General features: G+C 63.1%; 1 protein-coding gene across 1 annotated transcript; it reads left to right on the forward strand.

Moving 5' to 3' along the window:
• The first annotated feature begins 12,426 nt into the window (after positions 1-12,426).
• Positions 12,427-26,308, forward strand: UNC93A (unc-93 homolog A). Its single transcript, XM_037126120.2, has 8 exons — positions 12,427-12,598; positions 14,899-15,080; positions 15,927-16,156; positions 17,518-17,643; positions 21,107-21,315; positions 21,793-21,928; positions 23,049-23,180; positions 25,548-26,308. Exons 1-8 carry the CDS (start codon positions 12,512-12,514, stop codon positions 25,808-25,810), a joined length of 1,365 nt encoding a protein of 454 aa, XP_036982015.2. The 5' UTR covers positions 12,427-12,511; the 3' UTR covers positions 25,811-26,308.
• The last annotated feature ends 739 nt before the right edge of the window (positions 26,309-27,047 follow it).

Raw genomic sequence — 27,047 nt, forward strand, 5'->3', positions numbered from 1 at the left:
TCTGAATGGCTTATTTTGGGGCCTGGTCTGGCTTTCCAGAACACAGCTGAAACATCCCTTGAAAAGATTGGTGCACTTTTTTGTGGCGATACAAGGGGTTTCTGCACAGGCAGCTGGCACGTGGAGGGCGGACTGCCCACTGACCTCTTTGAGCGAGCAGCTCCGGGGGTGGGCAGAGGCTCGGGGACTGAGGACACTGCCCGGTGTCCCTACCAGGTGGGAGGAACCTTCAGCCAAACCCCACTTCCAGTGAGGTCGCCCTACACTTGTTGCAAATGGAAGGATGGGACCCAGACAGCTCACTCATTTGGTGACCGAAGGGGCACACCTGTCACCGCAAACCATCAACAGCTGACGTGGAGGGGACCCGCTGCCTGGAAACGCTCTGTCCTTCCTGTGAGCCTCTCCTTCAGCCCCAGAAGTAGGAGGCACGTGAACGGCTCTGAGAGGCCACGGTGCCAGGTGATCTTTTCTACCAGGGGGCGGTGGCCCCGTGTGCCCTGCAGGGCAGTTCCCTGGCTGCGCCCCTCGGGTGGGGTCACTTCGCTCCCAGTCCTACAGCAGGGACGTTCTGCGGACAACAAGGGGCAGAGCACAGAAGAAGGCACCTGGCACTTAGTAGATTTGTATTAAAACTGCTGGTTTTCTACATTTGTTTTTTACAGCCTCGGCTTTCTTTTCTCTACCTAAGAATCTGCCAGCCGATGTTTTCTGAAGCCTGCAGGACAGTTCTGTTCAGGCCTTTAAGGGGACGAAGCTGCGGATACTTTTGCCGTTGCTGGTGTTTCAGGGAGACCCTCAGCCTGAGGCTGAAGGAAAGGCGCGGGCTCCCCAGTCGCACAAAGCCAGCGGCCCGCGCGTCACCCCAGCCCCACGGCACCCCAGCCCCACGGCACCCCAGCCCCACGGCACCTACCGGGAAGGGCCTGACAGCCTCCACCTGCCGTGTCTCCTACCCCCACACAGACGCTCTACTGAAACACAGACTCACCCCTTCACTCCTCGTCTGGCATTTTCCAGGTGACACATGCCCACAGAGCTCCGCCACGCCTGCAGTGTGACGCAGGTGACAGCAAGCAAGAAGTCCTTCCTAATGTCTGAGCTTAAACGTGGCCTCGCTGCACTCTGGGCCTCAGGGGACCCCTAGGCCCACATCCTCCCCTCCTGCCTCCGCAGCATCTTCATCCCTCCCGGCTGTCCGCCACCCCCCCCTTTCCTTCTCCCCACATGATGCGAATCACAGCGCCTGTTAGCCGGTGTGACATCGCCCCCTAGGGGACTGTCTTCTCTTTGTCACAATGACAGCCAGGAGCAGGCTGCTGACCTCCCGGAAACCGAGGGGACGCTGCTGCAGGTGCCGAGCAGAGGCTGACCCTGGTCACCGTGAGCGCTGGCCCCACGGCACCCTCAGCGCGCACTGAGTTTACTGGGGAGGCAGGACCCCCTGCCTGGAAGGCCGAGTGCACTTGGCTTTGAAATTTGTACTAATTTGCATCACTGAAAACTAATACTGAAAAACTGAAAAGCAGAAGATGAAACACCTGACTCACAATCGAAAGCGATGTGGCGTTAAAATAGCGTAAACGGAGCCGCTTTAACGGGGAGCCGGAGCTGCCACAGAGACACCCCTGCCCGTCCGGTCCCCGAAACTCTGGAAGTTAAAGCAGCAAAATAGTCTCTGTGCGGAGCTGAGGAACCTGGTGTCCCAAACGGCTGTCTGCAAAGATGACGCGAGCAGAGGCAATGGCCAGCGGACACACGACTGCTGCCCTGAAAACTGAAGACACTGTTCGGAGTCGGCGTCGCTGTGTCCTGGCATCCACACCAGTAGAAACGTCTTCCTGCTGCAGACAGAACTGCCCCCCCACCTCATAAACGCCCTGTCTCCCCACCGGAACCCTGTTCGGGCTTCCTCACAAGCTGGGGTGCGGCCTGGGTTTGCTCAGGTATTTGGGGAGCTGCACTTGGGGACACTGGGCACGTCTCCCCTCGCCTCATGTCCTGTGAAGACCCTGGAGACCTGTGGAAGCCGGTTCCTGGGGCCTCCTGTTGGGCCCGCCAGCCTGTCACCTGCCACCTCCTCCCCGTGCCTGGCTGGGGGGGAAGGCCAGGACCGCCAGGGGGAGGGTCCGTTGCTGCGGAGGCAGCTGGTGCCTTCAGGGGCTCTGAGGGGCCCCTGTCAGTCTGTCCACTTGATTAACAAAGTTTGGTTCTCTTCCCATCCCTTCACCTTCCAGAGGATTCTCAAGGTCATCCTAAGAATGCAGACCAGTCTCCAGAGCTAGCACCCCAGAGGAGGGCTTTCCCGAGAGCTGGGGCCGCTGGCCCACCCCCAGGGCACCTGAGCTGCTCTGCCCACCGTCAGCCCCCGCTGGGCTCTGCAGACCGGCGGGCTCCAGGCAGACACACGGGAGGGAGGCGGACAGGCCACTGTCATGAGCGCCGCAGGTGGGCATAGCTCAGCGAGTGGTCAGAGCAGCACAGCCGAGGAACGGGGGTGGCCGGAGAGAGGGGACGTCGTGTGGCCGGGGAGGGGGGCAGCACAGACGGGAAGGTGAGTCCACAGGAAGGTGCTGGGAGACGAGGCTGCTTCGGCAAGGTCAGGGTCGCCGTCCCCGGGCCCAGGGGAGTCTGGACTGCCCCGTGGGTGGGAGCCACCCGGCGCCTCCTGGTGCGGAGAAGAGGCCCAGCGCTGTCCTGCACCCGCTTGTCACCGCTCCAGCTCAAAGCCCTCCGTGCCCCCCAGATGCACGGGGTTGGCGCCCGGGCCCCTCCAGCGGGCAGCGGGCTACGGGGGCTGAGGAGCCGGGGGGCCGGAGCGCCAGGCCGCTGGGAGGCGGGGGTTTCTGGACACATGTGCCCAGGCTGTGCCCCTTCGGCCCTCGTGCCCCAAACCCCGGAGTCAGCAGGGCCGGCTCCAGAGAGTCACGTGAGCGCGAACCGGCTGGACCAGCTGGTCTCCCTCCTCGACGCCTCCTCCCAGAGGGCCAGACACTCTGCTCTCCCCACTGTGCACCCCGCCCTCGTCCGCCCCAGCTGAGCAAACACAGCGCTGGCTCCTCCGGACCCTGGGCTCTGGCTGAGACAGGCGTCAGCCGGGACAAATGCAACCGGGAAATGGGATAGTTCAACGGCCACGCAGTTTACGGCCACCTGGTAAATCAAAATCCTGTGTCCCCTAACCAAGGACGCTTCAGGGCAAATAAACGGTTCACGTTCTCCTCTCCAACCAGCAGGTACGTCGTTTAAAATTACCCTGCTCCAAGAGAGAGATAGCAAAATCACCGCCCCTCTGTGCCAGCCACACCCAAGGGCGGAGGAAGTCAGGGGAAGATAAAGCAGATGACTGTTCCATGGAGACCCTCCCTGAGACGCCCCCTCTCTGGAGCCTGCTAGGCCTCTCTCGGCCCCCCTGCGCCCCCCAGGCACGGTCCTCTGCCTTGCCCTCTCCTCACCTCCAAGGACGCTTCTTCCGCCCCCACAGCCCCGCTGGCTCACGCCCACTACCTCCGGGACTTCCTGAATAAACTTGCTTATCGTCTGAACACCTGGCTCTGAGTTCTTTCTCCGCCGAACTCAAGGTCCGGGGTCCGCCCTCTCCAGTGACGACGGGGGCTGTTTCATGGCCAGGACGGCCCAGAACCCAGATCCGAGCTAGACCCTCGGGCGCGGGGGAGCGAGCCACGCACCTGGGCTCCAGGCACACAGAGAGTGGGAGTGTTTAAGAATGGGGACCTCACAGGCGTGCAGACCTGGAGAGATTTTTTATGAGCTTATTTGTATCACAAGATCTCCAAATGCTCTCCAGAGAAACAGTTTTGCCTTTGAAATTAAGGAGGGAAGTATGGGAGTTGGGAGAAGGCAGGGCGGGGGTGGGACAGCCACAGGGTTGACCCGGGCGCTGCTCTTGGAGGACGCACAGAATCAGTGGCCGGGGTGGCCTCCAGCCCACAGAGACCTTCGTTGAAGGAGTCACGGGCCCCAGGGCAAGGCTGCCCTCATAACCTCCCCCGTAAAAATTTACAATTCATTACAACACCCCTGTCCGTCCACACCTCTGACTTGCCCCGATTATGGGCGTGGAAGGGAGGAAAGAATTCTTTCCCTTCTACCACTCCCACGCCCAGGAACACCCTGTGGGTGCGCCCTTGTGTCTGTGTGTGTATGTACCACACTGATCGTGCGATCCACGGCCGTGACACATTTGGAGGTGTGTCAGAGTCATGCCCCGTGGTGCTAATGACACAGCAGACAGATCTCTGGAGCGACGGGCCCTGGAGGAGGGCGTGAAGGAGGCGTCTCGTGAGTGTGCTCACCTGTGGAAACGACAGGCAGGACTCGCTCGAGGGGAAGCTCCGCCTTCACTAAAGCAGCTCCATGCCTGGGGCGTGGCCACGCACCGCGACCTGCCTGGGTGGAAACCGTGCTGGGATCGCCCTGTGGGGTGACTCCCACAGAAGCACTTTCCCGTCCACGAGCTTCCCAACAGGAAGGTGCTTGGTCGCGAGTCACGCCGACCCCAACACAGGCTGCCTGCCTCACCAAGAGGTGGCTGTCCCCTGTGTGATAAGAAACCTGCAGGCAGGTGGAAACCTGAACTGGTGCAGGGCTCCCACGTGTCACCAGGGACCTGGCTCCTTCCCCTACCTGCCTGTGTCTGAGCAGCATCACCTCTGAGTCCCCAGGAGAGGAAGGGGCAGGAGTGCCAAGCCACGGAAGCCAGTGGGACGTGCCAACGTCACAGGGGCCCTCGGACCGACTGTGACCGAGAGGGAGCTGGCAAGCAGCTCGTGCATCCCTGGCTCGTGTGGGCACACTGCCACCCAGACCCAGGTAGTGGACTCAGGCGGCGGCGAGCGCAAAGACAGGAAGCCAGCCTCCGCCGGGTCCACGGGCGCCCTGCATTCGCAGGAACGTGGCTCTGCCGGCAGCCAGGCAGAGTCCCCAGCCCTCGCCCCTCCCAGGAGACCGGGCTCGTCTGGAGGCAGGCTCCTGGGAGGCTGTGCCGTTCGAACACTCCCCTGTCCCTCCGGACCCCGTCTCAGCTGCAAACAGCACGCTCTGGATGAAGGTTACCTCCGTTCCTGGGGGCTGCCCGGTGTGAGGCCCTTTCTCTCCTACTCTGCCCCCGCCCCACCCTGCACCGGTGGTATCATCCCTGTTTTCTGGGTCAGAGAACTGGGCCCAGACAGCTTCGACCTCTTACCACCAGCCCTGCAGTTGGGGAGACTAAAGCCGCCACCGCATCCCAGAGACCTGGCAGTGCCTGCCCCTCGTCTCTGGCGTGGGTCCTGGGTCTGGTTTGCTCCGTCTGCCCGAGCAGGGGCGGCTTTGCCAGGGCGCTGCTCCGCCCTTTCGTGAGGTGAAGCCCAGCTCTGCCAGCAGCGTTCTCTGGAATTTATATTTGTCAACAATCTGGGAAAATGTCAAAGCAGAAAAGAGGACAGAACCCACATGAATCCTCCCTGGCGCTGCTCCACAAGTGCAGCAGACTCAGTCCGAGGACCGGGTCCCAGGAAGGTGCCCCTGTCACGGGTCCCTCGGGAGCGGCTCGGAGAGCCTCGGCTTGTGGGTCCGAAGGGCGCGGCGGTGGAGACAGATTCCTGCTGGACTGTCCGTGGGCAGCCAGGCCCAGGCCTAGGCTGACCGGGGCCCGAGGCCTCGCTGGCCACTCTTTCTGCGCATCCAGGTTCCCACGCCTCTGAGACGCCCGCAGCAGCAACCCAGGGAGGCATGGCCGCCTCCGAGAGCAGTGACCTGGTCACCCCTCCGGCCAGCCCACCACTGCCCTCTCTCTCCCACTTCCCTGTTCCCTCCTGACAGCCAAGTGCGTCAGGGAGACTGCAGAGCCCTCGCTCCCGGCACCTGCAGGTTCCAGAAGGAGGAGAGGATGCAGGTGCTCCGAGGAGCAGGGGGCGTCTGTACGAGGGGGGTGGGGATGTGGGTACTCGGAGGCTTTCACTGCGGCTGGCAGAACACGTCGCCCCAAACACGCCCCTTCGGCACAAGAGCTCCTGAGCTGACGACTTTGAGACGCACGGGGATGTTCTGTAGGGAAATCTGCATCCGAGAGTGGAAGGGGCCCGGCCCACCCCAGGGGAGCGCTGCCGTGGTGGAGAGGGTGGGGCAGCCCACCGACTGGCCGTGGGGGGTGGCCGGGCTCCCCGGACCCTCTCCCTATGGTCCCCACCAGCGCCCACACTGCAGGCTGTGTGCTGAGCCGTTCGGAGGAATCGCTCCTTCCCAAGTGTCTCCTTTGTACACATGTCGACAAATGTCCTTTTGTTTTTCTCTTGTAAATTCATTCCTGTTCCGGTTTCCAGCCGAGCGCTGGGCAGGAGACAGGAGAGCAGTACCTAGAGCGCCGAGCTCCCACTGGCCAGGCCAAGTGTCCTGCTCTGGGAGAGACGGAGATTTGGGACTTCCCTCCTTCCCCGGGGGTGATGGATAAAGGACCAGGATCAACTTCGCTGAACCCGGGAAGCGTGTGAGGTCGGCCCGTGCACTCCCTCCTTCCCCAGCCGGGTCAGTGGGACAAACTGACAGTGGTCAGCAGCCGTGTGGGTCGGAGCCCCGTCGTGGGTGTCTTGCAGATGGACACCAGGTGACAGAGGAGAGCAATGGTGGCCCGCCGAGGACAGGGGTGGGTGGAGAGGGGCTCTCGTGGTCTGGAAACGTCGGTTCAACCACCCAAAAGCCACCTCGCTAGCTTCCATTTTCTTCCTTTACAATTTGTTTAATTCGTACTGTTATTCAGTGTCAGAGGGACCGTTCCTGCTGGCCTTGCACAGAGAGAACGGCTGTGGGGGCCGAGGTCCACCTGCCGGGAAGCCCCCGGGGTGTCCGAGCACCCCAGCCTGCCCCAGGGGAACGGGACGCCCGGGGGTGCCCGACTCGGCCCTCCTGCTCCTCCCTCTCCTGGGAACTCTGCTCTGGGACAGCCCGTGCCGAGGCGCCCTGGGCTCAGGGCTGGAACAAAAGGAGAACCCAACATGCAAGTTTTCTCACTCGCCCTCGCCTGGAGCCCAGGGGACAGCAACAGGGCACACGACTCATCTCGTTTCGCCACACGGGAAAGCTCCTCCACCTCCAACGCCAGCCCTGGGTGTCCTCAGAAGGACTCACCAGCCAGCAGACCTGTTCTGAGCAGGCCGGGGCGGACGCGGGAGTCACACGGCTGCTCAGGACGTCACCTGCAAAGGAGCCCAGAGGTCACACTAGCAACCCCTCCCCTCCCCCGGAGACTGGGACATCTTGGAGGTCCTGCCCACCCGGACAGGTGGTGTGGCGTGCAGGAGAGGGAGGTGGCTGACAGACCAGCAGCAATCGGCAGCAGATCAGCAGCAGTCCGATTCCAGAGCAGGGCTCCGCCCCTGGCTCCCTGGCCTGGCCCAGACCCCTCAGGAAGGTGATGGAGAGACGGGTGTGGGGGAGGCAGGCACGTCTGCAGGGGACAGCCCAGGGACGAGGCCAGGCCTGGTGGCCACTCCCGGGAGTGGGAAACGGGACTCAGAGGGCGGGGAGTGTCTCTGACTGGACGGGACGAGCAGGGGGCGCTGCCCGGGGGAGGAGGCAGTGGAGACTGGGACGCTCCTCCGGCCGCTCGTTCTCTGCGTGTTGGGTACAGCGGAGCCCACCAGGCCTGTCCAGCTCGTCACAGACAGACAGCACCGTGGGGGGATCCGCTCTGGGAAGGGACAGCGTGGGTGTGCGGGTGTGTGAGGTGGGGGGACAGTGGAGGCCAGGTCCCACGCCCGAGGCCCCGCACTGGTCCGAGCTCTTCCTGTGAACCACGGGCGTGGGCGGGGCCCCAGGGAAGCTAAGGGGGAGCCAGTTACGGAAATCAGATGCCTAGAAATAGGGGGCAGTTTTACTGCCGTCTGAGAATTCTCTACAGTGAGAGTTTTTGTAAAGCGTATTTCCTGTAAAATCTATGTTCTCTTTAAAATCTACACACTGGCCAAAAATGTGGAAGCAGGCCACAGGCGTCTGAGGGCAAGGGGACATGGGTCCCTCCTGTGCCCGCCTCCCTCCCGGAGGCCGGGGCGCTGTGAGTCTCCCAGCAGGCACCGCCTGCGCCAGTGTGCACACACATGTGCGTGCGCACACACGTGTATGCGTTCTCAGTAAAGCGAGCTGGTGCTCTCCGTGTTCAGGAGCGGCCCCACGTTCTCCCTCCAGCCCCTTTTCCGTCTGGCTTCCTACGGCTTCCTGCAAGTCTTGCCCAGAGTTAGGTGGGGCCAGAAGAGCTGCTGCTGAGGACAGTAAGTGACAAGCAGGACAGGCCACCGGTGCCAGCGGCTGGCTGTTTCGCAATGATTCCCCAGGCTCCTACTGCCTTGCAGAGGCAGCAGGCGGGGACGGGGCCCCACGGTCCAACGGCTCCGGAGCTAAGAAGCCGAAGGGCACAGCAGCGGCGGGAGTGGAGCGGCCACGGCTCTAGGTAACAGTGACGGGGGTGGGCCGGGGCGGGGGCGAGTGTTTGCGCGTCGTGGCCCCAGAGGCGCAGAATTATCTTTGGAGTTTGACCAACGTCATTTCACATCCCGGTGGCCTTCCTAGGCACAAAACAATAGGTCGGAACTGCCTAGAAAGTTCTGGCACAAGCGCCACTTCTGCCCCTTGTCCGGGTGGCGTGGAGTGGCTGCCCTGGGCTGATCTCCACCTTCCTCAGCTGCCAGTGCCCCCACTGCGGGCCCCCCTCAAGCCCCACTGCCAATCTCTGCTGAGAGAGCCCGCCAGGCCGGTGCCCCTGCAGCGGGGCGGCCGCTGGACTGGCCAGGTGCTCCTCCCGCCCCCTGCGGAGATTCGAGGCTGTGACCCGCAGGGAACCGCCCTCCCCGCGCTTTCCACCGAGCACCTGCTTTACTGCGGGGACAGCGGGCCTCCCACCCTTTGATCACTGCTGACTCTGCATCTCCTCCACCGGAACCAGCGTCCACAAGGACGGGCCCCGCCCGGACTGACTCCCAGGGCAGGCGGCCCCTGCCTGCAGCTGTGGGCGACTGTGGGAATCGGTTCCACACGGGAGCCGGCAGAAGGCTCACAGGAAAGGGAGAAGGGACGGCGTTTGGAGGACGAAGTCCAGGGCGCGTGTGCACCTGTGTGTGCATGTTTTACACACGCATGCGCAAGTGTGCCCTAAACCGGGGCCTGCGCCATCCCTCTGAGAGCAGTGGTGAGGGAAGGTTTCCCTGCTCCGTCTCACTCCACGCTGCAGGTGAGGGGCACGTGGGCGACGGCAGCTGCCGTGGGTCAGGGTCCCGAGGATGCCACGGGTGATGGGGCCGCAGGGTCAGGCGGCTCCGATGCCCCACAGAGAGAGGGGCACGGCGGGCGGGAGGGCAGGGAAGGCCCTGGCTCGCCGAGGCTCGGGGGCTGCAGGATGTGCGAGGGAGCAGGGCAAGAGCTGGGCCCTGCTGAGGGGAGTGTGGTCCTGGGGAGGGTCTCCGTCCACCAGGCCCTCGGAGCCCCCTTCGTCCCGCCGGCTGCGGTGCAGCGGAGAGAGGACTGGGTGGGCCCCGAGGAAATGCCCCTGGACTCCGAGGGCCTGCTCACAGTCACAGCCTCCGGCTCAGCAAGGGGCCAGTGGACTTGCTGGCCACCCCTTGGCAGCACCCGCTTGGGGGCCTTGCCGAGAGCAAACGCCGTCTCCGGCCAGCGCTGTGCCGAGGCGCGAGCACACTTCCTCCCACAGCCAGGGACGCCTGCCTCGGGCAGGATTCGCTCCGTCCCCTTCCTATACGGTTTCATCCTGGCGAGCCTGGAAGTGTATGCTTTCCTTTAAAAGAGAAAACCATCGATTGCCCTTCCCTTATATTAGAGCAGTTTTTCTCTTCTCACCGAAGAGCTGACGGATTTAAAATGTGATCCTGCATCACTCAAGTCCCCAGGCTTTGGTGACCAATGTGGTAAGAGGACTGTGACAAGACAGTGACACCTAGTGGCCGGGAACGTGCCCGCTTGGTCATGTCTGGGGTCCCCTCAGCAGGGTCCTCCCTGCTACGGGCCACCATGTCTTTCTCTTGAACATCAACGGGTGATCCGGAGAATTCAGGCAGTTCTGCGAAGTCATCTGTCTTCCTCAGAGTGACACAGGACCAATGTCAACTTTAAGGCATGAAAGGACGTCAGTATCTTCTGAGTCCTTTTTACCTTCGTCTGTTCGGCCATTTGAGGTGTGCCCTTGCTGATGAGGCTGAAACAGTAGAAAGGTCATACATGTAACAGGAGGCCTGTCCGGAGAAAGTCCAGCCAGTGTTATACAATGAGAACAGTTTGAGTGACATCGATGTAACCTGGCAGCGGAGGAGCGTGGACTGGAAGGCACATGTGTGAACACTGACGACTTCACTGCGCTAGGCAGTGGGGGCGGTAGATGCTGCTGAGTGAGCGTGTGTGCTGTGTGGCCGTCACATTCAAAATGACTGAGCGAGTGGGGCAGTGAATCTGCGTTCAGTTTTGTGTTCAGCTTGAACGTTCCTCTGTGGGAAATGTTCGGTGATTCAGAAGGCTTTCGGGGATGATACAATGAGTGCATCACAAATACAAGTGTGGCACAAACACTGCAAAGACGGTCGAGAACCTGTTGGCAGTGATCCCCGTTCTGGAAGGCCTGCAGCAAGCAGAACCCTTGGGACTGTGGACCGTGTGCGGGCTGCAGCCAGCAGAGGAGGGTGACTGGCAGTGTGAGGACTGCAGGCTGAGCTGGGATTCCAAATACTACTGGCTTTTCCCAGAACTAACATCACCTCTGAAAGGGAAGAGATTTCAGACCACCGATGAGACTCAGGACAATATAACGGGGCAGGTGATGGTGACTGGGAGAACTGTGTGAGGTCCCAAGGTGCCTACTTTGAAGGGGACTGAGGGGTCATTGTCCTGTGCACAGTGTTTCTGGTATCTTGTATCTTCCTCAGTGAATGGCTCTATTTTTCATAGCCTGTGGCTGGATACGTTCTGGACAGGCGTGTGCGCGCATGTGTGTGTGTGTGTGTGTGTGTGTGTGTGTGTGGCCACACCTCGGTGCTCCTCAGTTTCAGAACTTGTCACGAGTTCCAGAACAAATTCAGGATGAGAACCGAGGTACCGCTCCGTATACATGTATAAAAGAATTCCACTCAGCCGTGAAAAACAGCAAAACCTTGCCATCTGCGAGAGAAAGACAAATGCCGTGGGCCCGCATTTGTATGTGGGACCTAACGAGAGACATAAACGAACACACAAAATCGAACAGACTCTAGAGACTGGGAACGCAGTGACGTTTGCCAACGGGGCGGGGGCAGGGGACAGGAGAGGGAAACTTAAAAAAAACACTTTCGAACAAATGGAACAGAAAACCCTGCTAAGCTGGGGGAAGCAGGAGAGTGAAAGAGCCACGAAGACCCATCCTCACTGGAAGGACAGGGAGGGCGGGGACGGAGGGGACCCCTCGCACAGCATGGGGCCCCGCAGGAGACGCCGGCAGACTGTGGACGGGGGCACCCGGGGCGGTGCGGCTCCTCGGGGCACAGCCCGGCTTGCTGGTCCCAACCAGAGAGAGAGACCTGGCTTCACGGAACTTCAGCGACGATCTGCCACCAAGTTTTCCAACAGTTGGATGGAACAGATCACTTCGCTCATTAGCTGTGAGATATGGATTAGGTTTCTGAAACTCTGGGTTGGGGTCTACCAATGTGGCAGCCACCAGGCACGTGCAGGTACTCAGACTGGAACAGTAATGGATGACAATTGAATGCAATTATGAATTCAGGTCCGCAGTGGCCCTAGCCTCGTTTCAAGGGCTGCTCACCTCCTTGGGCTCAAGGCCGCCCACGGGCAGTGCCCGGCCTGGCCTGCAGCGTCTCCAAGCCCCTCCACGGTCGGTGCCCCGTCTGGGAGTGCGGCTCAGTGTCCTGCTGCGGGACAACAGCGGGCAGCGCGTGTGAGGAGCGTGTCCAGTTGCAGAGCCTGCGGACCTGCGTGGGTGTCCAGTAATCGCAGGGGTGCAGCCATGCTGCCTCTGAGCTCTGACAGTCGGGACGATGCTTTCAGGGGACCTGTACGTCCTCGGGCCATGTGTGCGCTGCACTGTCCAGGGCCGAGGTTTGCTTCCCCTCTGCACCGTCGATGACCTCTCTTGCGGTGGCAGGCACCGTGACATGTGTGCAATGGTGCGTGTGGGTGACATCATGTGATGTGTGACTAACTTCGTTCTGGGGCACGAAGTCGTCGCTGCAGTGGAGGGACCGTATCCGGCAGAAGTTAGCGGGGAGAGTGTGAGGACACGCAGGCTGAGAGGCCCCGGCTCTGGCTCTGCTGGAAGGCAGTGGCCGGGGACCGCAGCGGGGGCAGACAGGTGACCCTGGTGCTCCGCGGTGCCTGTCATTACCGAGTCCTTAACTCCCGAAACCTCGTGACTGACCCTCTGCCCCACGTGCAGAGTGCGGCTGCGGCGGCGGGGTGCAGACCGATTCCCGTGCCCGCCGCGCCTGTTCGGGTCCGCGGAGGGCCGGCGCCAGCGGCCGGCAGGATGGACCGCAGCCTGAGGAATGTGCTCCTGGTCTCCCTGGGGTTCCTGCTCCTCTTCACGGCCTACGGGGGGCTGCAGAGCCTGCAGGTATGTACCTGGTCCGCACCCCGTCTCGGCCTCCAGGGGTCCCGCGGCCACGAGCCCGGGGCAGGTGGGTTTTCGAACTGGGCAACTCAGCCGGAACCTGGCAGAGCGGCGGCGGTATGGACATATGGTCCCCTGGGCAGGCATCTGGCCCAGCCCGGCGTGTTTGCGCAACGAGGGCGTGTGTCTGACCCTTGGACTGGGAGGTTGGGGCTGGTTGGGAGGCCCCCTGCCTCCAGTCGGGTTAAAGGAGACTGGAGCAGAATCGCCGGGTGTCCTGTGGCTTTGCGGTTGGGGGAGGAGTGGGGAGGGCTCAGACGCACCCGACGGTGCAGATTCTGGGGCTGCCTTGCGCAAAGCTGTAAATGCGGGCACACCCATGTCCGCCTGCCCCTTGCGGCTTCGCCCTGCTCAGGCCTCCCTAAGGGCTGGGGGCCTGTGTGCCTGGGGTGACTGCGCTGTCCCCGCCCCAGGCAGCCATGTCTTAGGCTCGTCTTTGAGACCCGGAAGTGCAGGAACCCCAGGAGAGGCCCCTGGGGACATTCACTCCCCCACAGTTGTGCCCTGTGGCCTCAGGGCCCCCTTGTAAGGGAGCGTTTTCAGAGTTTCTGCTTGACACACTCATGGGATCTCGTGTGGCTGTCAGTGGGGGTCACAGAGCAGCCCCCTCATCCACTGCCAGGTGCAAGAAGTGAGCCAGAGAAGCCCCTCGGGCCGGGACCAGCGGTGCAGGGCCGGGAAGGCTCGGGTTGTCTGTCCTCACCGCTGGCAGCAAACCCTCTGGACTTGGGGGCTCAGCCTCGAACCCCCAGGGGCGCGTTTCCCCTGGGAACCCCTGGCTGGTCTTCTTTCTAATATGGCTCAGAGAAGACGGAATTGCAGCCGACAGCGAGGCTGGACACTGGCCCACAGGGCGGCAGCTGCGTTCCTGCCCGGCCGGTTCACGGCTTTTGTAGACACGGCCCCCAGGATCCTGGGCCCTGTTGTGAAACGTTAGGGCGCTCGGCACACCCTCCTGTTGTGTGAAGGGGCCACGCTGAGAGGAGTGGGCATTTTCTGACGGACTCGGCGAGGCTGGGCAGCCCCACGAGAGCCCCCCACTAGGGAAACCCTGGGGGTCAGCTGCCCTGGGTGCAGGCCTTCCCTACAGGGTCGGAGCCCTCAGCCGCTCAGCAGCACGATGCCAAGTGACCCCCACACGCGGACGCCGGAGGAGGGAGGGACAAGTGCGGAGAGCCGTGCAGGCTCGGGTGCGGGGCTCTCAGGCTGTGACTACGGCCCAGCTCAGGGGGCGGCTCCCTCGGGTCAGGGTGACAGTGGCTGGAGGACAGCAGTGCAGCCCGGAGGCAGCAACACGCCAGCACCGAGTCCCGCAGCCGGCCGGACTCCAGGGGCGAGAAGCGCCCGTCTTGGGCCTGGTCCCCTCCGCCTTGGGCGACAGGAGGTGTTAGAGGACTTCTGACTCGGCTTGGAGCCGCCTGCCAACCCACTCGCCCCTCCGCCTGTGCCGGGACCTGTGTCCCCCCCGACCCGGACTGCAGAGGCGCGACCGACCCGGGCGACCTTCTCCGTCCACCAGGACCGGCTTAAGCAAAATAACCTGGTTGACATGGACAGAAGTGGCTGCACCTGCCACCGAGAACACTCCCGTCTGTCACTCCCTCTGTCTGGCTTTATCCTCGGGCCCCAAAGTGGAGGCCAAGACGGCCGTGAGCCTCGCAGGGTCCCAGACCTGGCCATGAGCCCGTCCGCGACCCGTGCGCCTCTCCACACCTTCCTGCCGTGGCGGCCACTGCTACTGACTCCCATCCGTCACTGGGACCCCCATGGGGACACCGCTTCCTTCTCCCCTTCCCTGTGCCCTGGGTGCCAGTCCCGCCGAGGGGTGCCACCTCCTGCTCCGCGCTCTCTCCACGCTCCCCTTGAGCAGAACAGTCGGGTCCATTTCCCCAGGGTCCGGTTGGGCAGCTCGCCGGCCTCACCTGCCCGCGGTCCAGTGTCCTGTGCTCTGTCGCCTCACGTCGGGGCCTGGGCACACACATCCGTGCAGGTCCCCTGGTCGGCACCTCCCCCACTTCCCCAGAGAAGGTGAGCCTGGTCACACAGCGTGACACGGAGCTTCACGTGTGTCCCTCACACAGGGGGCCTGAACACGCTGTCCGCCCCGGCAGCCTCCACTGCCCTGGCATGACGGCAGGGGGCTCGGAGAGCCAGGCCCGCCTGCCTTCCCTCCCGGTCCCGGCCGGCCGCAGCTGGGGGCCCAGGGCTGCGGGCGGGCCACTGAGCGGGCCCTCCCCCCGCAGAGCAGCCTGTACGGCGAGCAGGGCCTGGGCGTGGCGGTGCTCAGCACCCTCTACGGCGCCATGCTGCTGTCCTCCATGTTCCTGCCGCCTCTGCTCATCCGGATGCTGGGCTGCAAGTGGACCATCGTCTCCGCCATGAGCTGCTATGTGACCTTCTCCCTGGGCAACTTCTACGCCAGCTGGTACGCCCCCCGCGGTGCCCCGCGCCAGGCTCCTCCTCGGTGGTGGCACATGCTCAGCCCTCGCCCAGCACTGCCCGCTGCTCGGCCACCCAAAACCCCTGGGCTCCACACGGGACCGCGGTGTGGCTCTGTGCCCTCTGCTGTCCCCTCTCCTCCCGCTGACGCCCGGGCCAACCTCTCCTCAAGACTGGGTGGCCTCCCTCTTGGTGACCAGGGGCATTTATGGCCCCAGGGACAACGGCCCCAGGGTGGGTTCAGGGAGACTTAGCCGAGGACCCTACCTGCCCCCTTAGTGCAGACGGTGGGCGTGCCCGACCTGAGCTTCCCCTGCGCCCTGGAGGAGGAGGACCTCGGGGACCAAGCTCTAAGCCCACGGGCCACTGGCCCTGTGCCCAGGCCCTCCTTTGAGGGACACCACTCGTCATCAGGATGCAGGGTTGTGACGGCCCCCAGTCCCCTTTCCTGGTTGCCATGGGGTTGTCGCGCAGAAGCCTCCCTGAGGAGGTGACACAGACCGGCCCCCCCACCGCCGTTACCAGCAAAGCTGAGACACATACCCAGGTCCACCCCCCTGGCCTGTGACCCCCCACATGGCCTTTGCCTTCAGACGGAGGCTGCCACCAGCTCTGCCTTTCACTCTTGGCAGTGACCCTGAACCAGACGCGGCCCGAGACTGGGCTCATCTTCCCGAGTCTAATGGTGGTCGGGGGAGATGCGCCCCTCCCTCTAACCCGTCCGTGAACGTAACGAGGCTTCCAGCAGGCCCGGCTCCAGGTTTCCTCCTCCCCCAGGAGAGGGCAGAGTGGAGGGGTCAGCGGCCCCTTCCATTTCCCCCCTGCCCGGCAGGTACACCTTGGTGCCCACCTCCATCCTGCTGGGCCTCGGGGCAGCGCCGCTGTGGTCCGCGCAGGGCACCTACCTCACGACCGTGGGGAACGCCTACGCGGAGAAGGCGGGACAAATGGGCAAAGACGTGGTGAACCGGTATTTCGGCATCTTCTTCCTCGTGTTCCAGTCGTCCGGCGTGTGGGGCAACCTCATCTCCTCGCTGGTGTTCAGCCAGACACCCACGCAAGGTAGAAGGAGAAGGTGCGGGGAGGACCCCCACGTCGGTCCCGCGGGGCCCTGAGGACCTGGTGCTCGGTCTGCCTGAGCCTCCGCGTCACCTGGCTCCTGGCTGTCCCCCCGGACGGGGGTGGTGTGGGTGGGCCAGAGGGTCCCCTCCTGGGGGAACTGACTCCGTGGGGTCAGCACCGTCCTCTCGGATTGTGTGAGCACAGCTTCGACCGGCTCACTTTCCCACTGAATTGACCTGCTGACCAGTGTTTTTGTTTTGTTCGCGTTTTCTTTTTTTAATGGGGTCTTAATGTTGTATGTACAGGAGCCGTTGTCAAAGGGAATGTGGACACAGTGCAGACTTTTTTATCCTCACCCAAGAACATGCTTACTGATTTTAGGGAGAGGAGAAGGGGGAGAGAGGAGGGAACATCCATGTGAGAGAGAAACATTGACCCGCTGTCTCTTGTACATGCCCCGACTGGGGACCAAACTCACAACCCAGACATGTGACTTGACTGGGAATTGAACCTGCAACCTTTTGGTTTACTGGACAATGTCCAACCCACTGAGCCACACCGGCCAGAGCCACTGACCAGTGTTTTGAAGGTCACACCCAAGACCATTCATTCCTTGACTGATCTGAGCATTTGACGACAGATATTCAAAGGCACCTGGCCCAGACCTGGCTGCAAAGCGTGTGCCCTTTGGTGTCTGAGAGTGTCAACCAGGGCCGAGGACGTGAGTCTCCTCAATTCTTGCAGGAAACCTTTGGCAGAGAGGGGAGTCCTAACCCCCCGACTGTCCCAGGACAATCTCTAGCTCCTACTCTTGGTCCTCCCGTCCCCCCGTCTCCCGTAGAAAGCCCCACCTTTGGGAAACTCTGCAATCAAGACCCCTCTTCCCTGTCTTCTCCTGCAGTGTGAGAGTGTGAATCCTATTCTTTTCTTGGATAAGGAGGCCAACGCTCGGAAAAGCCGAGTGTGGAGATGAGGGAGAAGCGCCCTGCCCACGGCCCACGGTCCTGGGGCTTCGAGTCCGAGCGGGAACCAAGGCACGCCCACATGGATTCTCACAGGCATTCTTTCTTCCTGATTAATTTAAAGAGTTTAATTTTTTATGTCAGGAAAGCGATTTAACGGGTAACAAACATGTGACGCCTGTGTCTGGACTGTTTTGAAACGGAGTGTCTGGGCCTGTGCCCCAGGGGACGCGTTCTGAGACCCTTGGTCAAACAAGCCGCGTCCCGTGACCTTGGACCACCTGACGCCGGGCTTGGGGGTTCTGCACACTCCTCTTCCCTGGGCCCTTCTGTTCCCCATGTCCGCAGGCCCATCAAGTCACCCGTGTCCTCACACCGCCTGTTCCCCACCCCCGACAGGCCCGGTCTCTGAGGAGCAGCTCGCGTCCTGCGGGGCCCGGGACTGCCTGATGGCCACGGCACCCGGCAACAGCACCCAGCGCCCCTCCCAGTCGCTCATCTACACCCTGCTGGGCATCTACACAGGTGCGTGCTCCGCGGCGCCGGCCAAGTGCTGCGGTGGGCAGGGCCTCGCTGTGTCCCGTGCTGGAGGCGCCCTGTGTGTCCTGCTGGACCAGGGAATTGGGCACCACTGACCCACGGCCACAGCCTCCCAGGAGGATGGAAGCCTCGGTGCGGGCCAACCCCGTAGCCGTTCACCGATGTGTCCGTGTGAGTGTTAGTTAAGTTACAAAGACTGTCTCTAAGTCACATCAGCCACCTCCTAGTGCTCGGTAGCCTCTCCGGGCTACAGCGCCCCGAGTGAACAGTTCATGGTGGACCAGGCGTTGGAGGAGGGGCTGCTTGCGTTTCAGCCACATCCAACGACCTAGAAACGCAAAGTCCCTGTGCAGGGTCACCTTTTTCTGTGGCTGTCCTTGAGGGGCCGGAGTGGGGCACCCTCTCTCCTGCACCCTCACCCTTACCAGTGCGGGCTCAGGGCTGCCCACGGGGCCGCCGAGGGCACAGACACTGACCCCACGGAAAAGATGGGGCCCCAAGGGGGGTTGTCAGAACAAGCCTTGTCCTCGGGGGCTCTCTCAGTGGAACACATCTGTGCTGATGGTTTTCTAAGTGACTTCGCTCCTGCGAGGGGGCACCTTGCAAGTTTTGTTTGTTTCTGGTTAGCATCTTGGAGGCATTTAATCTATTGTTGGGTCATTCTCAAATTTGAAATTCATAAAGGTCGTGGAAGGCTCTTAACGAGCAAGGAACTGGTGTGTGTGGATTGGTGGGACGGGCCCAGGCTTCCCCTGATGGGGGTGGGGTCACAGGGTCTCCACGGAGCCATGGTCGGCAGCCACCACTACAAAGCTCTCTTTCAAAGGTCACTTCTGCACCACAGTCCTCAGCCACTTTACGGGAATGAAGCGGAGTGAGCCCTGGTGGATGCTCTCTCTGCTCCGGAACCCAGGGAGTTGGGGCTCACCCGCTGTCAGCTCCGAGCCCGGCAGTGAGGCAGATACGTGGCCACCCAGCCGGACTTTGATGGAAGTGTTTTGCACGGAGTTCCCCACTGATGTGTAGCTGCGGTTCTGTGTGCGGTTGGGCTCTGGGGCTGCGTTGGCTGGGCGGCCGTCCCCCCTCGCTGGGTAGGAGGGGAGGAGGGGAGCCAGGAGGGCACTGGAGGCAGAGGCTGAACCAGGGGCCTGTGGCAGGAGGACACGTGTCTCGGAGATGAGCCGGGGGCCCTCGGGATGGCCTCAGGTCCCCGCTGCACCGCGGCTGGGCTGTCTTCCCCGCAGCAGGTGCCAGACAAGGTGGACACGGACCACCACGCCGTGTTCCAGTGAGGGTTTGTGTGCAGAAGCAGCGCGGGGCAGGACCCGGTCCCCAGACTGCAGTTTGCTGGCCATGTGTGACCCCGAGGAGCAGCTCAGGCCACGGACACAGGCATAGTCTGCGTCTCCAGTCCCCTTTGCACCCCCTGGCAGCAGCCAGGCCTATCCCTGGTTCCGAGAAGCTGGCACCCAGGGGAGTCAAAGTCCAAAGGTCACGTGAAAGGGAGACGTGTCTCCTGTGCCCGGGCTCCTGGCTTCCCTGCAGGAAGAGCCTCGTCAGTCCCCTGAAGCAAAGCTGCACTGCCATAAAGACAGAAAAAGGAGAAAAGCGGACGAAAGGCAGAGACCACCGTCCCCCTGGAGCGATTTCCAGGGCTGCGAGCTCTGTCCCTCCCCAAGTCCCTTCAGAACGCAGGGCGCTACTTGGGCAACACCAGCAATTTCTCAACCCTGCACATCGAGACGGTTCCGGGTCCAGGGCAGCCTGGATGCGCCCTCCCTAGTGAGCTGGGGCTCCGTGACCTGCCTCTTATGGGCCCTGCATGGCGCTGGCCAGTGCAGGGGTCAGCCTCCCGCTGAACGCTCAGGCCCCACAGGGAGATGGCGGGGAAGGACCGTGGACACACCTTTCCCACACGACCGAGCATCGAGGCTGGTCTGGGAGTGTGCTTCACAGGTGACAGGCCCGGGGTGCCCGGGCCCGGACCGGGGGACCCGCTGCCTGGTGGTTTAAGGGCACCGGCTCTGCGGGCTGCCGCACAGTGTTCCGTGCGCCGTGTTACATGGTGGAGTCTCACCATGAACAGGGGCAAAGGAGCTATGTTTCCAGAAAGGGAGCTTCGAAGTAGGTTAATGCTCCTCCGGGTGGGGCTGTGCTGGCAGCAGTGTGGGGGGGGGGGTGAGAGGGGGTGAGGGCTGGCGCCCCGTTCCTGCAAACAGCTCGGACTGGGCTGCCTGCCGGCCTCGGGTGGTCTCGGTGAGGCCCAGCGGCTCGCTGGCGCGGGCTGACGGAAGCTCCCAGCGGCTCTCAGAGACGGGAGAGATGGATGGAGTTGGCGAGGCAAAGTAGAGAGAGGAAGTGGCCCAGGTCACCTTTAAAGAGGACAGAGGTCCACTGTGTTTGAGGTGGGAGGGAGCCGGGATGAGAATCAGGAGGAGGGACGACTGTCACTGCACTCGAGTTCGCCCGCGGTCCCCAGGCACTCACTGCCAGGCAGAGACACGGAGCCACCGTCCCCTTGGGCTGGGGATGAGAGGTGTGCATGCGGAGAACCAGTCAGACTGAAGGAACCGAGTCCTGAGTCCAAAGAGGGGGCAGCATCTGTGACAGTGACGGCCCCCGCAGGACAGAGAGACTCTGCTGTCACTCTGTGATTATTTATGACCTTCAGGGGACACTTATGTGTCCCCTGACGGAGGACATAAGTGACTGTCTTTACCTCTCTTTCCGTGGAAAGCCAATTCATACGGTTCAACGTACAAATATTGAGAAAGGGACAAGTACCCCCTCGCCACCAGGTGCCAGGGCCCACGGGCAGCCACGCTGTCCTCCGTTCTCGGGCGGTGCATGGGGCAGCCAGCCAGTGCGCCTCAGGCCCCCCCTCGCCACCGCAAGCGAACGCAGCCTGGAGACCAGCCCTGAGCCTGGCCTCTGCTCTTGGCCCTTCCTCCTGGGAACGCTCCCATCGTCGCTCCCACGGAGCTTCCTGTCTGTCCCCAGATGCCTGCCGCCCCGGGGCAGGGGAAGCAGCACGGCGGGCGTGCACGGACCTCCAAATCGGGGTGGAAGGAGCAGGAAGCAGAGGGTGGCTGCAGACAGATGGATGGACGACCCCGAGGGGGAGACTGGTTATTGGTCTGGGACCAGGACGGGACTGGGGGCGGGGGGGGGGTCTCCCCCAGGCTTCTTGCTTCCTGCCACCGGGGACCATGCTGCCTACAGTGGTGGGGGCGTAGTGAGAGCCGAGGGTCACGGGTCAGTCACAGAACTGACGCGTGGACGACCACCGTGTGCAGGCTGAGTCTCGGCCCGGCCGGCCCGTGGGCTCGCCAGCAGCCAGAGTCTGAGGTTGGCCGTTGCCCCTGGAGGAGGAGAAGGGGACAGTGGAGCCTGTGTCTGGTGGCTCCTGTCCCCAGACAGCAGCCGCCCCCCCATGCTGTACTTCCAGGGAGCGGGGTCCTGGCGGTGCTGCTGGTGGCACTCCTCCTGGACCCCCTGAGAGACCCTCCACAGAGGACCGAAGGTGGGACACCCTCCATCTGGTCCACCTTGATGTCGACCTTCAGGCTCCTAAGAGACAGGCGCCTGCGCCTGCTGGTCCTGCTGCCGATGTACAGCGGGTTCGAGCAGGCCTTCCTGGCCGGGGACTACACGCGGGTAGGGCGTGCGGGCGACCCCAGGGGGTGGGGGAGGGGTGGGACCCGGGGGGCGGCTGCACAAGGGAGGACGATTAGATGCTGATTTAACTTACAGAGTGACACCCACCCCCACGAAGGGCACTTCCTTTTTTAGAGCACCTGTGGGTGGACGCACAGTCCGGCCCCCCCTCCTCAGCCCCCACCAGCTCGCCCCTCGCCCGCCCTCGCTCGAGTGGCTGGCCGAGCGGGAGCAGCCGCCCCGAGTCAGTGCAGACGCCTGTGCGCTGGCCCTCGGCTCTCACACACCCAGGTCTCCTTACCCGCATCCGTGCTGCTCCCTGCACGGGAGCTGGGCTAACAGAGGGTCCCGGCCGGTTCGGCAGGCCCGTGCGAGCGTGACCGGGTCCCTGCACACTCACCCACCCAGCTGCGCCCGTGCCCTTCCCTGGCACTCGGCCTCCAGGAGGCTCTGACTTGGCTCTGTGCCCGTCCTCAGTCCTACGCCACCTGCGCCCTGGGCATCCACTTTGTGGGCTACGTGATGATCTGCTTCTCGGCCACCAACTCGCTGTGCTCCGAGCTGTACGGGAAGGTGTCCCAGTACACGGGCAGGATCCCCCTCTACGTGTTCGGTAGGTGGGCACGTGGCCGGCTTCCAGCAGGAACCAGCCCTCGTGCACCTGGTGCTGCCAGGCTGGCCCCGTGGGTGGGCAGGGGAGGGGGCCCCTGGGCAGGGCTGCCCCTCTGTGGCCGGCCTGTAGGGGCGGGGGCTGCAGTGAGCCCGGGGGTTTGTGGGGCACAGAAAGACAGGCCCTGACCCGTCCTCTGGCTGTGGGTAAGGTGGGGAGCTGGGGACAGTTCCTGAGGGACGTGGCCTGCACTCACCTGGTGCAGAAAGGTGGATCTTTCAAAGCTGACTGACTCCACGCCAAGCACACGTCACCTTCTCTCTCTCTTGGGAAGGGAAGGAAGGACCAGAGACGCTGTGAGTAAAGAGAAACTGGGGTGTTAACAGACTGTTCCCCGGCCTCCCTCTCGGCCAAGGTGGGAAGGGTCTCGGACAACAGAGCTGACCAGGGCCAAGTGCTTTGCATATTTTTGTTGTGCCCTCACCTTCCCACTGTGGCACAGGCACTGCCCACCTGGCTGATGGGGAAATTGAGGAGGAGAAGTGAGGCGTCTGTCTCAAGGCCACAGGGCCTCAGGGGACCCAGTGTGCCCCTGCACCTCCCCAGTGGCCATCAGTTCCCAGAGTGGCCAGAGCCGTTGTGTGACTACATTCTGGCCACGGTGTCCACAGAAACCAGACCTGTCAGGACAAAGTCAGGAGCAGGGGGCCTGGGCAGTCCAGCCCACTGCCCCACCCACCCAGCTTCCACGGGGTGGGGGGACACTGCCCCCATCAGCCTGAGGAAGAAGCCCTCCTCCCCCAGCAGGCCTGAACCCTCATAATTTGGGGGCTCCTCCACCCAGGCAAGACGACGTTCTCCTCTGTAGCTCATGGCCCCCACTGTCCCCGCCTTGATGGTGGTCTGCGAGGCTGCAGGTGAGCCGAGTCGAGGTCAAACTCCGTGAAGGGCACATGCACCAGCCAGCACACAGGTGCTCCCGCGGAGCCCGGGCTGGAGTGTGTCAGGGAGACCCTGCTCACACCACGAAGCGGCGACAAGCCGCCTTCAGCACGCACAGCCAAGCCCCACCGGCTGCAGGCGCGGTCCTCACCCCGTGGTTCTCTCTCCCCGGACCACGCAGGCGCGGTCACCCAGCTGTCGTGCATCATCGCCCTGCTGCTGTGGAGACCGAGCCCCGACCAGCTGGCCGTGTTCTTCGTGTTTTCTGGCCTGTGGGGCGTGGCCGATGCCGTGTGGCAGACACAGAATAATGGTGAGTGACCTGCAGAGACAGCCGCTGCCCAGGCCCCCTCCCTTCCTTGGGGAACAGAGGGGGTGTCGGAGGGGACCAGGGGGGGTGAGGACCCAGGTGAAGCTGTGGTGAGGAGGCAGCTGGATTTGGGAAGCTCTGACCATCTGTTTGGGGCACCACACACACTGGAGGTCAACAGACACTTGTCACAGTTCTGGGTCGTCAAGGCTCTGGTAGGTTCCCTGTCTGGTGAGAGCTTGCCTCCCTGTTCACAGGCAGCCGGCCTCTCGCCAAGGCTGGTCAGTGAGGGCACGGGCTCGGCAGTCCTCTCCAGCAGGTACTGCCCTCTCCGCACACCCCGGAGCGCGGAGAAGCCATGTGCGGCCAGCGGTCGTGAGTGAGGAGCTGGAATCTGGCCCTGAGGTCCAGCTCCAGGCACGGCCTCAGCTGGCAGATTGTCTCTGACGTCCACCCGAGTGGACATCCACCCGAGTGTCGGGACTGGAGAGAGGCAGGCAGCTGTGGAGGGCTGGTGGGCCATCCTGGGATATCGGGGCTGCTGGCTGTGGTCAGGATGGTGGCTGGGAGCCTCGACCCTCGGCAGCCCCAGGAGCGGAGGGCTGTGAGACAGCAGGCTCGTTGTGGGCGAGCTCGTGGGACACGAGGCCACGTGGGATGGGCATCAGAGGGCCTGGCCCTGGGAGTCAGCAATGCCAGGTCCATGAGGAGTGTAGGAGGAAGTGGCCCCGGGGACTCAGCCCTTCAGCAAAGTTGGGGGGACAGGACAGAGGTCACTGTCACCCACGCTGGGCAGAGCATCAGGGACAGGTTGTGGGGGGAGCATGAGTGGCCAGAGCCCAGCGGGTCCTGTGCACCTTGAAACCGGGAGGTTCAGGCAGCCCCTGTGGGGGCTGGTTGTGGGGTCAGCACTACCCATGTGACTGGAGGGTCAGGAAGGCCTGCAGATGGCTGGCCAGTCCTATTCCCCATGAGATGGATGGGCTGCAGCTGAGAGGGCCTGGGACGGGGTGTGGGGGACACACATGAAAGACAGTGATTGAGGGGCTAGATTCGGGTGGCAGCTGAACACAAGGGGGATGAAGGTGACACTTTAGCCCAGAGTTCCCACCTCTGGCCCCAACACAGAGCTTGGTGAGGTGCCCCAGGGCTGCCTGCCAGGAGCTGGTCTTGGCCCGGGAGGGAGCCCCCTCCCCGCAGATGTCGTGTGTGGCCCTCAGCGTCTCACAAGCCACGTGTCCGGGGAGGGGGCCTGGCTGCTGCCTCTTGGTGAGAAGAGCTGGTGCACGTGACCCCCCAGGCCAGGGGGCATGGGTCTGCAGGGCGGCTCCTTCCACAGCACCTGGTCCTGCCAGCTCACACCAGCTGCACTCGGCCCCCTGAGCATCCCCGGCCTGCATCATGGGCTTCCAGGGTCTGGTTTCACCCGTGCTTCTGCAGACTCAGGGCCACAGGGGGCTTGCGTGAGGTTCTGAACCAGGGGACGCACGTGCTCAGCTTGGCACCCTCACCTGGTGTGTCTGGGTCAAGGTCAGTGCCTGGGAGGAAGGACAGGAACGCCTCACGGGGCCAGGCCCGCGATGTTGCCCTACAGCAGCAATGCGGCGCAGCGGAAAGAGAGACAGAAACTTGCTGCGGCTTCCACTGGCACCCGGTTGGTGGCCCTGGGGTGGCCGCTCCCCGTGGCAGCCTCCGCACCTTCCCTGACAGCTTCAGGAGAGAGTGGGCCGGCATCCTCCCAGGGGCCTGAGGACACCCGGTGTCTGAAGGAAGGCTGCACGTGCAGACTCACTCTCGCGTCCTTAAATGTCAGGTATCGCGTCTGCATGGAGGACACGGGCGTGGTGTTTCACCTGCTGGCGCCCTCCTCACTTCATGAAGTGACCATCCATCTAGTCGTCCACTTAGCCATTCAAGAATCCTCGCTTAGCCTCACACAGGACGGAGGTGGCCCAGGACTTGGGGAGTGCCCGGGCCACGGGGGGGGGGGGACAGGCGGGGCAGCTCCGCGCGTGGTATGGGAGGTGTTGGGGGGCCCTGCAGCCGCTGATGGGGGGTGTCGGGGAGAACAGAGAAGTCACCCGCGGGCGGTCAGTGCGGAGGCCTAGCTTGGCCTGGCCGGGACGCTGCGCACGGAGTCGCCAGTGCGGACACGTCACGAGCCCCACGTTCCTTGTGCATGGGGCGTCTCACTGCTGGGAAGTGTTGCCATTCTCCGCCCTAGAATCCACTGCATAAAATTCTGTTTTTTGAAGAGAAAGGTCCTGATCCTGCAGGGGAGGCCGGGCGGGGCGCCGGGGGAGCAGCCCCTCCGCCAGCAGCAGGTGGGAGACGCGGGGCCACCCTGCATTCACCGTCTCTCCCTTGCAGCCCTGTATGGAGTCCTCTTCGACAAGAACAAGGAGGCCGCCTTCGCCAACTACCGCCTCTGGGAGGCGCTGGGCTTCGTCGTGGCCTTCGGGTACAGCACCTTCCTGTGCGTCAGCGTCAAGCTCTACATCCTCCTGGGCGTCCTGTGCGCGAGCATGCTGGCCTACGGGGCCGTGGAGGTCCAGGAGGCCCGGAGCCGGGCCCCGCCCCTCGCGGCCGAAGCCCCGCCCGCGGAAGGCGGGGAGACGCAGACGAAGATGTGACGGCCGCCACTCCCTGCAGGGGGCGGGGCGCCGGCGGGGGCGGGGCGCCTCCGAGGCGGTGGCTGATTCTTCACCACCTTCTAAGCGAGAGGAGTCCATTGGAAAGGCATGATGTAGTTTTTTTTAATGTCGTTTTTTCCGATTCTCTCAAATGTGCAGCCCCCTCCTCATTTGCAGAGGTGAAGAATATACATGAAAAAAATCCGTTAATTTCAGGTGCAGAAGAAGAAAGTGTAGGGTTTGCTCAGCCCAGCGGAACTTGCTTGGGGGCACAGCACCAGCGGCCCAGACTCAGTTTTGTGGTCGCTGTTGTCCCCAGCCCGGAGCCTAGGTGAAGTGGCGCAGCCCAACTGCACGGTCCCACCAACCGACGTCCGCTCGTCGGCTGGCCAGCTGCCTCCGGGGCCGAGGGCACTGCAGCCAGGCTCGAGTGTGCGGGTTTGAACTTGCAGAGAGAGTGAGGGCCTCTAAATAAACGCAGTGCTGCCGCGAACCTGCCGCCTGGCCCTGAGCGTTGATTCTGAACACTCACCTGGGTGAAACAGCAAAGGTCTTCATCCCACAGGCGACTTTGGCACGTTGTAGGTCAAGGAGCGTCTTCCAAGCGGCCCCGCACACGGGACTGCAGGTGGACCGCGTGGGCTGGGCGGGGCTGTCCGTGAGTCCCGCCCACCTCGCAGCCACACGTGTGTTCACCCCAGTCTCGCACCTTCCTGCTGTCGAGAGGCTCGGAGAAGCCGGTCACGCCGCTGGCCGCTGGCCGTCTCCTTTCTGAGCACTTCTTCCTCTCCGCGTCGCTCTGCGCCCACACCCCCCAACCCCTACATGTACCCTCCAACCGACTGGTGCTCCCTGTGGGTTTCTCCCTCCCACTCTCAGCCCGTGAGGCCGCCTCCTCCCACTCCCCTTCACCTGCGCCCTCCTCCGCACTGCCCCTCCCTTGTCCGTGGTGTAGCCCAGCCTCCCCCTAGATTTCCACCTCCCTCCTCTGGGCCCCAGGCAAGGCCCACTCCCGTCCACACCCCTCAGTGTCTCCCATTTGCACGAGTCCAGCGCAGAGCACCTCCCGAGGGCCCCCTGTCCTCCAGACCTTCGCTCCCCTTTCCTCCGCCGTAAACGGCGCTGCCTGTGGACACCAGGACCTCAGGCTTCGGGGGTCACAGCAAGTGCTCCGTGATGCTGATTTCTGCACAAATGTCTCCCCCTAGCGGACCTGAAGCTCTCAGCAGCCTGGCAT

The sequence above is a fragment of the Artibeus jamaicensis genome, unplaced genomic scaffold (genome assembly GCF_021234435.1).
Source record: "Artibeus jamaicensis isolate MK-2021 breed Jamaican fruit bat unplaced genomic scaffold, CSHL_Jam_final contig_497, whole genome shotgun sequence".
In the NCBI taxonomy this organism is placed as follows: Eukaryota; Metazoa; Chordata; class Mammalia; order Chiroptera; family Phyllostomidae; genus Artibeus; species Artibeus jamaicensis.

Bases quoted from the DNA above. Each gene is read 5' to 3' on its own strand.
- UNC93A (XM_037126120.2), top strand. From the start codon at position 12,512: ATGGACCGCAGCCTGAGGAATGTGCTCCTGGTCTCCCTGGGGTTCCTG. The intron at 12,599-14,898 runs GTATGTACCTGG...CTCCCCCCGCAG, and splicing joins GGGGGCTGCAGAGCCTGCAG to AGCAGCCTGTACGGCGAGCA. The intron at 16,157-17,517 runs GTAGAAGGAGAA...CACCCCCGACAG, and splicing joins CAGCCAGACACCCACGCAAG to GCCCGGTCTCTGAGGAGCAG.